This window comes from Rhynchophorus ferrugineus, unplaced genomic scaffold, assembly GCF_030347505.1.
Source record: "Rhynchophorus ferrugineus isolate W39M unplaced genomic scaffold, kcgeb_rfMv2 rfM2, whole genome shotgun sequence".
NCBI lineage: Eukaryota > Metazoa > Arthropoda > Insecta > Coleoptera > Curculionidae > Rhynchophorus > Rhynchophorus ferrugineus.
The window spans coordinates 38,183,628-38,203,351 of NW_027472581.1; the positions used below are offsets into that span (position 1 = coordinate 38,183,628).

At 32.7% G+C, this 19,724-nt stretch overlaps 1 protein-coding gene and 1 pseudogene across 3 annotated transcripts in view; both read right to left on the reverse strand.

Annotated features, from left to right (window-relative positions):
• dtn (transmembrane protein 132C dtn) overlaps window positions 1–19,724 on the reverse strand; it is a 419,781-nt gene that overhangs the window by 299,729 nt on the left and 100,328 nt on the right. For 2 of the 3 annotated variants that reach the window (XM_076397493.1, XM_076397491.1), the window contains exon 2: window positions 6,090–6,110. The exons of the other annotated variant lie outside the window; for it this stretch is intronic. In XM_076397493.1, coding sequence (XP_076253608.1) covers window positions 6,090–6,110 — 21 coding nt within the window. The remainder of the gene's footprint in view (window positions 1–6,089; window positions 6,111–19,724) is intronic. 3 annotated transcript variants of the gene reach the window in all.
• On the reverse strand, window positions 5,909–5,997 carry LOC143192135 (uncharacterized; annotated as a pseudogene).

The following is a 19,724-nucleotide window of genomic DNA, read 5'->3' on the forward strand; positions in this document are numbered from 1 at the left end:
ATTAATAGGAACTGGAAATAATAACGGAGCAGCTGACAGATGGAAAGATGGCGCCATGAATATCGGTTATAAAAGACCGTACAGATTCAAGGTCGATTCCGAGATAAAAATAGATCGCTAACTTGGGTTCTTGCGTGTAACAAATCTCAACGATAAAAGACTTTTTATGTAATCGGTTTTTATGTAAGGTTAACTAACGTTGCAATTCGACTTTGAACCAGATCGAGATAGTAAAAAATAGCGAGATAAAGAATCAAATGTTTGTATGTTTGCTTTGTAAACTAAAATATTAAAATTTAATAGAATTTGTGCTAAATAGAGAGAATATGAAAACTGGATATAAAATTCAATAAATGTTACTTAATATGTAAAATGTCTAAGTACCACGAAGAAAGAATACCACAACTGAAAGAAGGGAATATCTAAAAACATTTAATTACTTCCTCATTTAAAGGCACAAAGAAAAGAGACGTCATCATCATCTAAATGAAACAATAAGATTACAAAAGTAAATCTATATGCTCATTGGCCTCACCAGGTATATTTGCTATTTTGAATTAAACAAACTTATCTATAAAGCAGTTTAATTTTAAGAACAAGATTTTAATAACAGTACATCTCGAAAGATATTTAATTTATTCATTGAGCCATTTATTTATTATCAGAAAAATTATATAAAAGAAAATATTGTTCAGAAGCCTTAAGGGATTACTACTTTTTGTATCCAAATATAGCTATTTAAATAAATTTATAAAGGCCCGACGAAAAAAAGATGGAAGAAAATTAAAATGCTTTTAATTTGCGAATTTCAGAAAAAAAGAAAAGTTGTGAAGTAAGAAGATTTTAAAATAACAAACATAACAAAAACTTTTAATTTGTTTTAAAACTTTTTTTAACGAAAGATGTACGTGGTCGTTGTCCTGTCTGGACAGCTTATAGTTGAAAAATATTTGTGAGTATCGAGTGTCCCTGCCTCCGCCAGTTTGCCTTTGAAGATCTTCTGAATAGCATTTTTGAAGTGAATAGCAAGTTTTGGTAACTCCTAAATTCCTGTAGTCTACAGCTGAGAAACTGTGTGAATCCACGGTCTAGGGGTGTTCTTCAAAATTTGAATGTTTTCTAACTGGAATAGTTTATCGCTGGGAGTCCGCCAATCCATCTTTTGTAATCTTACAGTTTCAATTGCGATACAAAAGAGGGTACCCTTATAATCTCTCCGAAATCCTATCGACTATTCAATTATGATTTATATACTCACTAAAAAGTTAAAAATAATCAAACTACTAACTGTAAACTGTAATAGCTAAATAAAAATAAACAAAATACTTATTCAAACTATCTGCTACATGTATTTTATATTCTACTATATTATATATGCATAAATATACAATAAATGTGCCATCCAATAAGCAGTTTTTGTTTTGTTGATTCTGATTCGAGTCACGATGTCAAAGATAAATTTTAAAAATCTCATGATCCGAATATACATCTGTCAATGACTACGAATCCGAACAAAGTCGATCCAATTCTGAAGAACAAGATGATTGGCGACAAAGTGTGATTCACGACAATGTCAAGTCAAAACGATGAGATACTACGAGTTGCTCTCCTACGGTCAAATTCTTAATTCGAACCTGTACTGTGAACAATTCAACCGTCGGAAATATACAATCGCTCAATAACGCCCAACCAAGATTAGACGAAATATATTTCAATAAAATAAATACCAGTAAATAAGTGTAAGTGTAAGCCAGGTCACACACAACGATATCAATTTTCCAGAAGATCCGGACTTTGTTGGGAGATACTTATGCTTCTACAATATAGTCCAGGCCTGACACTCAGTGATTACCACCGTTCGTATTCATAGCGAATTATTTTGCTGGTGGAAAAATTGTTCTAAATTAAGCTTGAAAATTTTGTCTCGACTATCCCAATTTTTTGACATTGAATAGTATTAAATAAAGCAATTCAATTTTCCGTTTCATACAAAAATAATAGATTTATTTTTACTACACCTATTATTTAATTCTACACTTGACGGATACTCTTAATTCAGTAAATTTATATCTTGAATGTATTCATAAATAATTGAGTACACAGTAATTTACTAGCGGCATTAATAAAACAATAATTTAGTTCTGCTTCAAATTACAAAATTCTAATGGAAAACAGCTTAACGCGACCCACACATTAAATGTTCTAGTTCTGATCAAATTCCTACACTCTCACAAGATGTTGTAAACAACTAAATGGAATCCGTGACAATTAGAACGTTTAAGTTTCAAATTACCGACAAAAACAGGGTTGACAATCAGATCAAAGACAATTCGTCTTAGCCGTATCATTAGTATTACACTAACATTGTGAAGATAACGATCGGCATATAAATTACACTTGATAGCTCGTCCCGCCTTCATGAATCTTAAACTTTTGCAATAAGTAAAACTCGTGTAGTAAATACACAACCTTTGTTAAGATAAAATAAGATTCTACAGATGGAGTTATTTTCACGTTTATTGGTTATCCTATATTGCTTCTCTTTTGTTTCGTTAACCTTTTCAAAAAAAATTGAAACGAAACAAAACAACATCTTTGTTACTTGGAACAACAATAATGTCAGCACTAATTCAACAATATTACGAACAACTAAATTCCAGATAACAATAGGAACAATTGTCTGAAAATATTGACATTCGCATCAGTTACCTATCATTTTACACGTACAATGACAATTGTGAGATAGCAATCGACAGATAAATTCTTCGTGATGACTCAACGCCCTAATGAAACTTGAATTTTGTAAATGAACTAACAAACGTAGGAGAGGAAGCCAGATAATTGGACTGTCAGATTTTATCAAATAATGATTAAATAATGAAGACAAACGAGGTATAAATTTTTTGTATTATCAAGAGGCAATTTGACACATTAATTTTTTATATAGTTTATATTTTGCGTTTTTATAGAGATAGAGATTATTATATGGGAAAAAAATGGGCAGAGGACGTTGTTCTGCTGAATATTAGCTTTTCGTTGATTGCGGAAGTTTCGTCCTAAACTTTTTAAGTAATTGTGCTTGTAAATTTAGAAAGGATTGTTTATAATCTGCTTTCTTACATTATTGAATTTTGGATGATCAGATATACAAATAATTTAAACAAAAATATCAACATATTAATGTATAACAATTATTAAATATGATGATATTTACTAAAAGTTAATTTTTAAAGGACTTTATTCATTCTTAGTACAGTTTAAATTCCAGGTAAATTTCCTTAATTATAAATTATTATCACTTATGCACAGTAATTTGCAATACTTAGAAGAAAAGTAGAAACAAGCAAGTGTTTTTTAAGAGGGTTATATATGACCTTTGACATTTTATAAAAGAACAATTTACATATTTTAAAATATAATTCGTCAAAACTATAATTGCGCTTGATTGTTGAAATTTATCCTGAACAAATTCTGTCGATTTCAATATTAAACATTGGTTTAAAAAATGTAAAATTGGCGATTTTGAGACAAATAGCGGTTGTTAGCCAAATATTGAATGAAAATTCAAATTAGCCGGCTTGGTAGCGCAGTGGTAAAGGTCATAGGACGGTCCTCCTACTGTTGCGATAGCCGCGGGTTCGAATCCTGCTGGGGCATGGTTGTAAATTTATGTTTGCGATTGTTTAAAATTTGTGATTGTTCTAGGCAAGAGTGTAAAATCCGACAAGGAGAGTGATCCCAGTCACGCCAGGCTGGGTAAGACCAGATGTCTTCTGGGATGATTTCTAACCTGTTCACTCGCCAGTCGGTAGGCTTAATGCTGAGGACCGTGGTTCGGAGCCCACGTTAAACTTTAGGCCCAGTCCAAATAAACCCATAGTTGGTAAAAAGAGACAAGGAAAAAATACAAGATTTATTATAAGTGAAATACTATTATTCAACTTCAGAACTTAAAAAACGGGTAGGAAAAAAGCGAAACCGTTTAGTAACTTAAAATCTAGCTAAAAACTAAAATTAGAGAGAAAATGTTATGTGGATTTAATTGTCACTGATTAAAATAAAATCAACGTTAAAAATAAAATTAATGATAAAGCTTGGAAAATCTAAGGTTTTTTCTGCATCAGTAAATTTAAAAAAGCTATATTTATTTTCTAGAATGGTTATACTAATAGGCAATATTTTAAAAGAAATATAATTATACAAAAGATTAACAAAATCTGAAAATTATAATAGATAAATATGTTATTAAATGCTTGAATGTATTCTGAACATTTTGCACTATAAAAGATTTACTGGGAAAAATGGGTGTAATATATATTAATCAAAATACTTTTCGAATTTTTTTTAGAAACTTTTCCCTTTTTTGGTAGCATAGCGATACTGCGTTGAAAGAACGGTGTACGTGTTGTTGTATTTTGAAACCCTGTACCAGATATGCTGCATCGATCTGAGCATCTGGTGATCAGAAGAGGTTAAGTTTGATAAATAGGCTCGGCACGATAAACTTGCTATTCAAACTGCAACAGTACATGCTTCACAACTTATGCAATGTGTGGCAAAGTGTTGCCAAGCACTAAAACTACCTTACGTCTGTTACTCGTTATTGATGGTCTCATTTGCAAGACCACGTTTTTTCCTTAACGTCGGTACATATCTGCGGTAACAATATCAACCAGTTTCAGTAGCTCGTAATACAATACACCTTGTTAATCTACTACAAGCACAACAAAACTATCATTATGAATATTCCACCCCGCTATCGATGCGTATGGCTTGACAACAGACGACAGAAAACTCTACATTATTTGTCAATTCGTTTGATCGCCATTTTTAAAACACAAACAAAAATTTAACACAAAATCATCTTGAAATAATCGATTCATCCACTCCTAAGCTATCAAAAAGTTCTTAAGAGCTTTAGCTCAGCTTTCATTCAATATATCCAGCCATTCAATATTTTCGAACTTTTCTGGATCCCCGAGACCGTTCTTTATCATTGTCATCAAAATCATCAGTTTTACATAAAGAAATCTCAAAACAGTCAACCAAAACCATTATTTAACAATTGTTGCACTGAGTTTGCTTTTAAGTACAAGTACCTGATAGTAAACTGATTGTTTTACTGGACCAAGTTTAACATATATTTAACAAGTTTCATAACATGGGACAACCATTTTATTTACACTTAGATCAATGGGATATTAAACGTTTGATAATTCGTAGTCTTGATTAAAGTTGAGGTCATCTGAGATCAGATAAGAGGTCTGACTGAAACTTTCAATACCAGATGGTAGATTAATTTTTTACTTATTTATAAATGACCCATCAGCCTCTTGGGCTTTTTAGGATCTATTCCCAGTTTTACAAGATATAGCATTCAAATAAAATATCAGTGATCAAATACAAGATATGACAATGTCAATTCGAAGACAGTTTAGGTCTGTTAATATAGGCAGTATTAAGGTCCTGGTAGAACACTTTCTTCACCTCCCATAATTTATTGTTCCTCCCTGCTGATCCAGTTGCCTAAATAGCTGAGCAGCAAAGGATTTTAAACATCTGCTCCAGATAAGGAAGGTTCCTCCCTCGATTCGAACTTGCCCTCAATTCCACTATGAGGGGAAAGCCACCTACTGCTTCTTAAATTTGTAGTCAATTCGCAGAGGGGTGGTCTTAATAGGGGGTTGTACCAAATTAGTGCAGTCCAGGGAGTCGAGAGCCGGAAGCGATCACTATAAGGTTTCTTTGTATATTCTGAACGAACTTTAGAGCTTTATAGGTGGCTAGTAATTCAGCTGTTAATATACACGATGAAGAAGGAAACTTGAAGTAGTTTTCCAATAATGCTGATATAAAATCATATAATCACTGCTGTTGCATCCATCCGTATGGATTTGAAAATAATGTTAAAAACGTGGAATGCATCATGATTTTTCATCCTTACTAATCTTCTCAGTATTGTTTCAATTTTAGCAGACGTACCACCTAAGCGAGTACCCCATTGTAGCTCGTTAGTACAGATACAATAAATACCCTTGCAATAACATACATACCTAGAGAATGATTCGAACCTGCCACTAAACACTTACCCGCATCACTAATACTGCCAGCTATAAAAATAAAAAAATTTAAATAAAAGCAAAGTCACATATGAATTTTTATAGAAACATTTGTAGATATGGATTAAATAATATTTTACACAGTAACAACAAACATATTGGAAGTACGTATTACATCTTGTACGTAAAATTAACATCTATTACTCTGAAAAATATCTCTGAATGTACAAATTTAATAACCTTAATATAATTTCGCTATTAGCACCACATATGTTCAGATCCCTACCATTTATTATTCCTCGCACATTTTCCGTCATTCATATTGCCACCGTAAAACGCGCCATTTACTTGACAAATTTTAAATAATGATTTACACTGTCATGATGACTGAATTTTACAGTTAGCACAAATTACCCGTGAAACGTCCAATACATCAGATCAGAAAACCATTAATTAACGGTACCAGGCCAGTCTTTAAAAGAACATAAAAACGTTATTTTTTAAAGTAAATGAAAGTTTCAGCGCTCGTCTTCTCGAGATGGACGTTACTAATAATATTCCAGGGAAAGCAGTTTGTTGCTGTCGAAATACAGGAGGTGAAGCAATAGCTCGGAAATCTTGAGAAAGTATTATAGCTTTGGATCGTAGGTCGGCAGTTATTAATGGAGGTTGGATCTAATAACAGAGATGAGACGAGCGGGGACGAGGATGGGAAAAAAACGGCGCCAGGTTAAACCCTTCGAGGGTCGTCGAAATTCAAGGTTGATTCAGAGATAAAGTAGATCCCGGATCTGGTTTTTGGTGCTATCGAATTTTGGATGGAGTTAATCCTCTAGAAATATATTTCAATGCTTTTACTCAATCAATTAACTTGAAAATTATAATATTTAATCCAGATATAGCCCTACTATGAATAAGAATAAATTTTCTACGGCATAAAAACTAGAAGGGATATTGGCCCTTCTAGTTTACATAAAATATATTTACGTATATAAAACAGCGTGCTTATTGGCGTGACTGGGGTGGCTTTCTCTGTCGGATTTTATACCCATGCCTTGTTAATTTTTTTATTAATTATATTGTAAGAATGTTCGTCGGGCAGGTCGGTCGAAATGTGTGGTTGTCGATGCGATTGTTTGTCCGCTTGGAGAAATACTTGTTTATTTCGTTATTGAATGATACATGTGGTCGATGGGAGAATTGACAAGATATTAGGTTAGGTAGAGGAAGTACGGTAGCGCTGCGGAAGTGGTACTGTTACAAGGGGATGGAAAAAAGAAAAAAGGGCGAGACGTCGTCGTGATGGTCTTTTATAGCCTGGAACTGCATGGTACCAATCCACAGGCGTTGCCGACCTTTGTACTTGTTGTTGGTGAATGCGTGGTGGCCTAAAGGGTCGTGACGGTCGCCACATAACTCCCCTCCTAGTGGAACTGCCGTGGAACGTACCTCTATGTGGTGCAGGTTCCGGAGTGCACCCGCAATCACGCAAACAAACACCCAGGAACTGCTGATGAGATGTGGATCCTAACCTGAGCGAGAAGTTTTACGCAATAGGCACTAAACAAGTTCGTGCGGGTTGGTTCGTTCCAATCTTCTGATTTCCTGTGTCTTTTTCAGTAGCTGTATTCCTTCCACATTACTATGAAACAGCAACATTATTTCATGTTTTAAGGCGAAATTAATCGTAGAACTTTATTTTGGGTGTGTTGGATTACCTGTTGGTTTGATGTTTTAGTGCAACCCCATATTTGCACCCCATAGGTCCAAATTGATTTTATAATTGACTGATAAACCAATCTGTTCGATTTTAGTTGCTTTCAATACAGTTGCTTCACTTTGAGTCTAATCTGCTCTGCTTTTTGTCTGACATGATGTTTCTAATTAGACCTACCATCGAAATTTATGCCATTATATTTAACTGATTCTGCTTGAGGAATCGGGCATCCGTCGAGTGATATAATTAACTTCTTGTAATCTCATCGCAACGCAACGGAAGTATTAAGCTGTATTTTCCAGTTTTTAGTCCATTTGTAGATATTGTTGACTGTTACTTGTAATTTTTAAGCATACTTTATTTTGCCTTAAGGAAAGACATATATTTTGCCATAACCGTATCGTGAGCAGATATTCCAAGTATTGTTTGTTTTATTGTTAGGATATCAGCAGTGTAGAGCAAGTAGAGTGTGCTCCCAAGTGTTGAGAATAGCCTAGAATAGAAAGGCTATTCTCATTCGAAATTATATGATTCCAGCAGTCGAGAGTAATTCCGCGGTAGTTAAAAATGATGGCAAACATAAATGCTACCAAACCGGCACGTAATGCATTTACTAAGTGGCTCATCATTTTATTATTTGAAAAATATATTTTATAAGTTTGTAAAGCTACTGCAATCATGCAGAGAATGATAACGTAAAATGAAGAATGTGATAAAATATGTGCGTAGCTTTTGTAATAACGTTGCTGCAATCACAATCAATAGCGCAGTTAGTAAAACAGCGATATCGATTCTAGGCTAATTATATCTCATTAATAATAAACTAATTATTATATCCATTCATAATATGAGCATTGAACAAAATAACACATATCTCAAAACGTTACCAGTTAAAGTTAAACAATGATGGATTAAATATTTTGATTCAGGCGTGTAGTAGTTTCATCCATTGTAACATTCTGACCTGAGAAATCTCTCTTTTTGCTTCAACAGCTCCAGATATATATCTGAATCATTGCCATTGTTCTTTACGAAGACATAGAAGTGTTCTTATTTTTCGATATGTGCGAGCAGATATGGAATCCTCATCAAAAGCAACTTCTCCAACCTCCTCAACATGTAAAGTAATGCACAAAATTGTAAACAAACGTTCTGATATACTTTAAAAATAGCTGGTTTTGCTCAATTTTGCTATTCAAAATCACTTTTTGTAACTATACATGTTGTACATGGGATTCAAATTAATAAATATTACATAAGAAGATAGTCGGAAGATACTCCCATCTTGACCTAAGATCAAAGAAATTGGTCTATCAGTCAGTATAAAGACTATTTGAACTTGGGCTGCAAATATGAGGTTGTACTAAAACACCAAATCGACAGTAATCTAACGTTGTCAAAACAAACTTCTTAGATTAACTGCCAGCGCTTATTATGCAAGTATAACAACACTAGTAATAAATTAATTTGTAAAAGGATTGTACTGAGCATATCTGATGTAATTTGCAAGATGTCACATGCATTGCAAGATGCTATTAAGCCTATTAAGCTAATGACTACCATGCCTCCACATAGCTTTAAAAGTATTTTCTCTGTCAAAAACAGTATGTACTCAATATACACAATTATGTATTGTCCAGTTTTCATAACAGAGAATGATTCTCGCAACAAATGACTTTAAAGTCGGGTATTTCTATTCAATGAGACTATACCATAGCGCATTTCAAAGGTGACAATCCATGGAATATTTTGGATATAAAGGTTGTAGCGTTGTTCGTTTACTCACTCAGTTAAAAGCTACTGCGCTTTGAAAATCGACATTTTGGAAATTCGGTTCCATTATATTTTGTTATTTTACTCCCGAAAAAGGTTGCAGTAACGTAGGTTCATCCAAAATTATATGTTCTTTATCCTGATAAATGTTTAAGTGAACTATTATACGAATTGATTCGCTCGTTTGTTCTAGAAAAACATAACCAAATAACATCCGAATGTCGACGTTCAAATATTCCCTTTGTGACTTAAGAGAACAGCGTTGACGGCTTTCGAAACACTTAAATAAACAATTCTGTTGTATTCGCTACAATTGTGCCGTTTAAGCTTCATCAAATTTCCAATAAAACGCGACTGTCGCTCAAACCAAAATTACTTGTCATTCCGGTGTTATTTGCCATCAAGTAATCCGTCACGAAGATAATAATCAGCAGACAAACTTAGCGTGATGACGCATAACGTGAACTCTAATGAATCTTAAGGCCTCGCAATTAGTAATAAATGTGCATGAAAGAAAGGCAATTAATGAAGCTAACCAGATTACCAGACATAGATTAATTATTGCAGATAGAAATTTTAAAAAGTGCATTGGAGCTTTTTTAATTTTAATTAAAATAAACTTCATTAGCTAGTCGAGCACCAAGAAAAAAACAGCGATGTTTATACGTTTAAATTGCAAATAACATCAAAGATCTTAGATGTTTACCATATTGTACAATCAAAACAAAGAAGAGGGATTAGGAAGCAACATTAAAACCAGATGTGAAATTCATCACTGTCTTCGCGAACATACCACAGGGAAATGTGTCCTAAGTTTGTTTAAAACCACCTATTGAGAAACAAAAGATGATTATAAATCTCCCATTCAAATTATATTTATAGTCCGCTCGGTTTGTAATCCTAAAGCGTTTTGGTTTATGTTCAAAACCGTCTTCCTGGCGGTTATTTCCTAGTTAACACTTGTTAATCTATTCTTGAGACAAATGTAGTTTAGTCGATTAAATTTAGAAATATATCATATGAATTAATATTCCAATAATATATGTGGGAGGAAATTTTAAAAAATTATAGAAGCTATGACAGCTTGAATATGAGCAACATTTTTAATAAATTCCAGTAATATTGTAACGTATTTAAAAAAGAGATTCTCCTGATTTGCTGTTTTAATGCACCATTTTCAACGTATAAAAATTAGATTTTATTTATCGCTTTGACGGATGTAGTCATTTCGCGACTATACAATAGTACGGTGTTGATATAAGGGGAACGGGGACAAACATAAAGTGTATATATAAAATAATAAATTAATAATTAAATAAAATTAATACAACAAACAGAAATAACACAAATAGGGGGGCTGAAAGTATAAATAGTCTATATATACTATTTAGAAATAATCACAAATACAAGATTACAAACACAACCATAACGAAATAGAGGTTTAATTCAGACAACACACATTAGCACCCATAGCCGAAGTAGTAATGGTTATCTGGTCTCGTAGATATTCGACGAGTCTGTATTTTCTCCTGTTAAGGCATTTCTAAAATTTTGCAGCCCATCCTTAGTTCTAATCTGGGTGAGCCGTGACAGTCGTTCAGTATGTGGTAGACTGAAATAGTGGCACGGTGATAAAACTCACAGAGAGCAGGCGGGCTCAAAGTCATCAAGTGACCGTGCGAGAAACGATAGTGGTCCAATCTCAGAGACGACAGTAAAAAACTTCGCCATCCATGCCTATTGGCTAGGACTGCACATGTACACTTCTTATTATCTAGCCTGACAGTTTTCACAACTCGCGTCTATACGTCTTCCGTACCACAGTCTCAGTTGTGGTTAGATGTCATTTTTAAATTAATTTTGTATTTACATTTTGTTGAGGTAATGTATTTATTTCATGAGCTAATTTAGAAGCAGATAATGCGAAAATAAGTGTATAAGGTGCTTCTGGAATAAAGCATATGTTAAATAATATGGAAATAGAACTTATTTGAAGATTATAGTAAAGGTAAGAATGAAATATGGTCATGTTTGTATACGTTTCCTGTCTATTTGTTATTATACTTATATCTTTCTGATTTTACAGATATTTCAAAAGATGAAAAAAGCTATAATATAGCTAAAAGCTAACGAAGTATCATCAATTTTCAGTATAGTGTAAATATAAGGTGTATTTAATAGAAAGTGGTTGGAATAAATTAATAACATAGTATTTGAAGCTTTGTGATTTATTATTTCTTTCGGTTTATATAACTCCTCGGAGCAGATAAATAATGACGAAATATTACAAAAAGAAGAATATATATTAACGGAACCATAACAAAAAAGACAGCAGGTTATTCGTTTGTATACTTCTTTATTATACTTAGATTGAACTCCTCTCCTCACCACCTATGGTGTAGAATTCCAGGCGCGTTTTTTTATTTTGTGGTGGTGTCCCCTGTAGGCCTAATCCATCTTAGTATTCCTAAGTATTCATTAATATTCCTGTCTGATATTTACTGCTAAAAGTAATAAAAACAATGAAATAATATATTGCCCTTTTAGTTAAACATATTTACTTTTTTAAGTTAGAAAAGTATTGCTGTGTTTCCATCTCTGGTTTTCCTTTTAAATCACTTTTTTGTTGAAATCTCTGAAGCATAACCTCTATAAGTATTTAGCTTTGTGATTGTTGATCGATTGATTTCAAAGTGTTAATTATACTGAAAACTCTGTTGTCAAAGTCATTTTCTGTCATTGGTTCTTCCGCTTGTCCCTGTATATATTTTTCTTACAAGATTCTTCTAGTTTCCTCTTTTTCCTGCGATTTAATCACTGCTCTCCTTTAGTGCCCATTTTCTCCTCATACATAGGTACCAAATGCACATGCTTGCACAGAGTATTCTTTATCGTATATTCTGGACATACCTATACATTTCAAGTTTTGTTCCATTGTTCTATTCATAAAACCCACAGTAAAATCTTCTTTTTTTAGAATACTATGTATTTCACCTATAACAAAAACCATACTCACATAAAGCACAATTATAAGACAAATCTATATAAATATTACCTTCGCGTTAATAAAAGAATGCAAAATTTTTCCCATTTTCATTAGGACTTCTAAGTGAATTGATTTTGTATTTTTTTACTAAATAGGACAGATCATCTTTATTAATGATATTTATCCTTTGCATTTTTGAGGTATCTATTTGTCTTACGTCTGACAAAATTCAATCTCTTGTTACACCAGATTTAAATTTTTCAATAATAATATTTTTCTCAGATATCAGAAGATACCTTTACGAGAATCTTCAAATAAGTTCTGTTTCCATATTATTTAACATATCCTTTGTTCCATAACAATCTACAAAATTAGTGTTATAAAATGATAATATTTTACTAATCATTCATACACTTATTTTCGCATTATCTGCCGCTAATATTCCCTATGAAATAATTATATTACCTCAACAAAATGTAAATACAAAATTAATCTAAAAATGACATCTAACCATAACTAAGACTGTGGTACGGAAGGCTTGATAGAAAAGGACGTGAGTTGTGAAAACTGTCGGGTTAGATTAGAATAAGTGCGCATGTTCAGTCCTAGCCAATAGAAACTTGTATAGTCATGTATGGCGAAGTCTTTTACTGTCGTCTCAATCTCAATAGACTCAAAGCTACGACATGGTGACGAAGGGAAGGAATGCGAAGAGAGGAGAAAAATTAGCTTTAATCTGAAAGAGCTTGTTGTGGTTGGCCTAGTGGGCACAACGACGTTGTACCTCGTTCTTTGTGAAACGAGAAGCGAAAGCGATAAGGTCAGTATGGATATAAATATTTTTGATGGGGAGGGGAGAGGAGGCTGGCGATTTAGCTGCACTATCCACATGCTCATTTACCGATATACCAATGTGAGAGGGGATAACAGTAAACTTGTCCTGTAGCCATTCAGATATAGCGTACGGATGATTGACAGTTAGTCGGTAATTAGGGTAATTCGATGACTTTGTTATAGCATAGATTAAGTTATTCAAACAGTTAGCACCATGTATTCATCAACGGTAGAACTAAACATTTTAATGAGTAACTTGTGTCTATGCTGATTCTGAATTAAAACGACATGATTACAATACAAAGACATGCAGAAGGGCTTTTGGTTCTCCAAACTGGTAAAAGGGGATCTTATATTTTAATTATAACCTTTTGGAACATTTGAATATAAAAATAGAAAACAGTGAATAAAATACGCGGTTTATAAAACAACTATTTTTATCAGAATAATAGAGTTGGTCATATATAAATCAATGATAGAATATGTTGAATATTAGTAAATCCGTAATAAAGGCGAATATTTCCAACATATAGCTTATTCGCTAATATTAGTTCCCTATGATTTTTATAAGCTTCCTCACATCTAAAATCTAATTCTTTCATGAAAGACAATTTTCATCAAAGGTGGAAGATATAACCTAATGCAACATAATTGTTATAGTGATGTATTTTGACTACAATAATTCACTAATAATGATTGTATCCATAAATAATAAGACGGCTGGAACAAGTGCATAGAAGTATAAGGAAATTATACCGAAAAAGTGATTGATAATTTTAATTAATGACACATTTAATTCTACCAATCAGCATTCTATCTTTATTATTTTACTTTAAAAGCTGGTTAGAAGGGATACCCAACATGGTTTGCTTTATTAATTTTGCTCAATACTCATTTTCATCTGAAAACTATCTGAACAACCTAATACATGAATGAAATAATTTAGAATATTTCCAGTTTGCAGCGATCTCATATCACATCAGAAAAGTGCGAAAGAAACTTGGAATAATTTTAAACAAATTGACAATATTAACGAATGCTTCAAATGTATTTATTACAATTAATCTGTGCTACATATTATAAAATAGTTTTGCTAATGTAACCATTACGAATATGTAAGATTCCTAAACAACTATTAATATTTCACAGTATTTAATTCATTTTTAATGTTAATGTTTTAATTAACTTAAAACTCTCAAATTATTATTGGTGATGTAATAATTGTTGTAAGATAAAAGCTGACATTATACAAAAAAACAATTCATGCAACTGGTTGTTCCATTTCCGTGCACGTGCCATCGTTGAAAGTGGAATTAAAACAAAAAGGTTCTTGAGTTCGCTTTTAGCTCTAGTTCGCACCAGTCAATGGATGCATAAATGGATAGTTGAAAAACACATCCCCAGTTTTAACAATCGGTAATATTTTATTTTACTAAATATTGGTTTTATGACAGTGTTTGACATTTCACTATATGTGTATCTTCTATATATCTTATAATCTTGTAATTTGCGAGAAAAAATATAGTTTTATTGATACATTAATACATTATTATTACATTAAAGCCGGCTTGGTTGACGTAGTGGTCAAGGCGATAGGACGGTTCTCTTACTGTTGCGATAGGCGGGGGTTTCAAATCCGACTCGGTCATGGATCTACTTTGTGTTTGTGACTATAATTATAAATATTTTTATAGGCAACAATAGAAAATCCGATAAGGAATAACCGTCCCAGTAACGCCAGGAACCAGGCTGGGTAAGACCGGATATCTTCAAAGATGGGAATTGGTGGGAGATTAAGTTGGTCACTGGCCAGTCAGTACGCATGCCGAAATCCGTGGTTCGGAGCCCACGTTAAAGAATCCAGCCTAGATAAACCCTCGTTGGTAAAAAATAATTTAAAATATATTACAAAAATAATACATCATATCTAAATGCAATCATTCACTTTGTAATTTGAAATTTTGCTAACAACACATTTTATATATGTTTCAAAATACAGCATATATCATTTCATGAAAAACAAGATAATGAAAAATATGAAAAACAGACATTATCGACATATATATTACAAAAAACAGTACAGATTACTGCTTTTAATAAAGCGTTAAATTTGTTTTCAAAACCTGTTTTTGATTCAATTTTTAATAAGATATCCATGAATTTTAAAATAATTAAGGATTTTTAAAACTATAGTCAACACATAATATTCGGTCAATCCTTACAATTTACGATAGTTTTTACAATTCTTTAATAACCTGCTTAATAAATCAAAGTCGTTTTCAATTTTTTGTCACAATGTCATTGGGAAAAATACGAAGACCTAATTAGCAATGAGCATACTGTTGTATATTATATCATAGAATGGATTGAATTGCAGTTTTAATTCAATTTGCACTTTTATTGATGAGAAACTTCTATGAACTTCTTGATGATTTATTCTTTCTGATTTCTTTATTAACTAGTAAACCCAAAAGATGGTTCAAGGGCCTAAATTTTACTAAATAATTCTAATAACTAAAATATTCTAGCTAAATTCTGGACGGAAATTTCTCTGAATATATACAGGAGAGTGAACAGTGCTCTCTATATGAAATCAGGAGCGTAGAACAAATACAGCGTCACCAACGTAAAATACATGGGTTGAAAAGTCCAGGCCCTAACACATAGATGGCGCAATTTGCATTTATCGCATTCACCGCTTTTTCAGTTAGTAATAAACTTTAAAAGGAAGTTCTCCACTCTATCAGAAACAACAATAAAACGTTGATTTGCTGACTACAAACGTGATCGTAGAAATACCGATGGTGCAGAATGCAGTGGGTGTATAAATGAGATGATAATCACCAGGTTTTCAATGATTGAAAAGTGAAGTTGCGTGAGTTAGTTAACATTGTAAAGATATCAAAAGAACGTGTTGGTTTTATATTGCATAAGCATTTCACTATGAGAAAGCTCTGTTTAAATTGGGTGCCGCGTTTGCTCACAGTTTATCAAAACTAAGAACGTGTTGATCAACGTAACAAATATTTAAAAGTAATAACCGGAATTTTTCGTCGATATGTGACAATGGACGAAACATGTATCCATCGCTTCACTCCGAAATTAAACCAATCGTCATCTGAGTGGACTAAGTGGTGGTAGGCCTATTTTGAGGTAAATGATAAATCGTTCTATAAAAGTGGTATTGAAATATTAGGACGGCACTCGAATGATTGTGTGGCTGTTGATGGAGAATACGTTGATGAATAAAGCCGATTTTGAACAAAAAAATGCGTGCTCTTTGTTACGCGCGGGACTTTTCAGACCAAGTACTTATTTTGTGTGATGAGTACTTTGGATTCACTTGTACTTTCATATTCAGAGCATTGATCAGAGCGTAAATAATTCCTCTCCCAATAATTTTAATAATGAGTTCAGAAGGCTGATTGAACCGTAATATTTATAGCTTGAAGATGGGATAGGTGATATTTGTTAGCTCGGTAATTTGTTTGGGAGGGAAATTTTAAAGTTATCGGATAGTTATATCATTGAGACTTGGTGTCTCTCGAAGGGTGAGCTTTAGTTAATGATTATCCAGGAAATCGAGTGATAAAACGGTATCTAGATCCGTAATCGCCGTAGTGAAAAAAGAGTTGGTGGTAAATAGTTTTAACTGTATGTTAAATGACGGGATTTTAAAATTATAAAATATTTACTTTAGCTCCTTTAAAATTTGTTCACCAATTCACTGTTTCATGCACATAATATTCTTGATAGTGACATCTGCGAAAAACAAGGTGTCATCTGGCACATCTGACATATAACATTAGATCCAGTACAATCAAGTGTACATTGTTTTTACTTTATTATATATCGATAATTACTTCTGTAATTAGTCACATGGGTGTCTCGTTTATGGGATAGTAAATAACATAAGATAAACAAAGAAACCTACATATGATGATGTTTATTAGACTGCCGTCAAATGTGTAAAAAAGGCGAAAAGATTTCATAACTTTCTGAATGTTATAGATTCATAACGCTCTTATTAAAACCTGCTGCTACTTTCATAATTACCGTTCGCACCGTCAAACGTAAAATCGCGAAATGACAAATCAAAAGCAAACGTGCATTTCGCGCAACCGGTGGCCTTATTTCCGCACACGTGTCCACCGGCCCACTAAATCATTTATTTTAATGTCTCGAATCGAAAGAGTATGCCGCCACACCGGAAACACTACAACGGCACAAGCCGCTACCTCTTAACTTGGAACGTACAAGCTGTTTTGTCTCGGGCCCCCCCTCGAAGATGAAAACTTAACAAAAACATACTTAAACGGGTTCACTTAAACTTTGACGACGGGAAGGGTATTATAAGGGTACTTAGTAAATAAAAATAAAAACAATAATTTGAAGTAAGTATACATTAAAACATTATATTTTTGACCTGTCTACTCGTTCTTTTATCTACATAAGTCATATTAATCCTGCTAAAAATGCTTGGATGCTACTCGAACAAATTGTAATGTCTACCGATGTTGGAAAATCTCTTCAATAGTCTATAGCTTTTGGAGCCCGTTTATTTGTTTATTATAATACTGATACAGTCGTGTTTAGATTACTCACAAATGACTACTTCAGTTACACTTTCCTGTAAATTATTAAAACTATTACTATCCGTTACTTAGATTGTTTACATTAATTATATTTAATTGAAGCAAGGCAAGCTTTTTACGTCTTCCTAATTTGATCTCTTGAACGTGAACCTAACGTTGCGAGCTTATAACCCAAACCTGAGGGAGTATTATGTTTTACAAGAACCTTACCCCCTCAACTATCATCAGTAAATAAGCATAAACCTGGGGAAGTATTTTCCACGACATAAAAAAATCGGGATAATGCAGCGATGGTAAAAAATGTACCAAAAAAGGGTACGCCATTCACTAAACAGAAATTTTCAAACGTGACCAACAATAGCCGTTGTCTATTAAAAAAACGTACTAGCTGATTATAATCAAACTATATTTTATATTAGGTACCAAAAAGGGATAAAGATCGCAAAATAGCAAATTTCAATTTGATATGTAAAGACGTGTGGACGGATTACCATAATTCCACATATTACATTTGCGAATAAGATACTGCTTGATATACAACTAAGTGAGTGTAAGCAATAATCGCCATTTGCTTTTGAAGTGTTTTTCTTTGCTTTTAAATACACAAGAAGCGTAGTTGAAGTGCATATAATGATAATGGTTGCAGGGATTCATATATAAAAAATGTTCCGGAGCAGTAAATTTCCAGACGCGAAAGTGTGCGAAAGTCTTCTTGTGTATTTGGCGGAACCAACTCGGCGTGGTAAAATACGGATTTTATCTATGGAAATCAAACTATACGTTTAAACGGAACATTAAAAGAAAAACCATATCTATATCGAGAACGACATAACAAGAGTCTACAATTGATCTTTAAATGCAAAAGAGAGACTACCTGCACCATCCGCAGAATTCTCCAGATATTGCTCCTTTGATCATAATTTATTCCGGTCAGTAACTCACAGTCCGGATAAAGACTGGTTTCTTCCTTTTGAGGATATCAATACTTGGGTCAATTTTTAAACTGCCTCCAAAGAAGACAAATTTTATCGACACAAAAACGTTAAAGCTTTCAAGTGAGGCTTTGAGAGGTTGTGATGAGTATTTATATATTTCACTTGCTAAACAGTAGGCTTAATGACGAGAACCGTGCTTCGAAACCTACGTTAGGAAATAAATAAAAGATTAAAATGTAAAAAAATTCCGAACTAACAAATAATATACATTTTCATATCGAATTAAGAGTGTAAAGGTAACGTAAAAACACACACGGGCATAATAACTATAAACAGATATGATTTACATGAAGAATTGTACAATTTAATGTTCCTATTTATACATATATTCTGCCATTTATAATACGTATGTAAGAATATTTTTAAGTCATATATCACAAACAATCTTGTCATAACAAACTTGACTATAGTAATAAAATAATAATTGTTTTAGGGTAAATGATGTGGCTCGGTGAATGGAGGTAAAACGAAATGAAACAGTGGTGTTTACATTATGCGACCGTTATTTATACGTTATATATATATATATATATATATATATATATATATATATATATATACATAAATACACATATCTACTAATTAAAGTAGGTTATATATAACATTATATATATAACATATAATATTATATATTATATATATATATATATATATAACATAAATTACACATATCTACTAATTAAAGTAGGTTTATTTTATTAGGCGTATAGGCTGGTTATTAGAATTAGAAGATATGATACGCGGGTACTGAATGTGAAGAACATG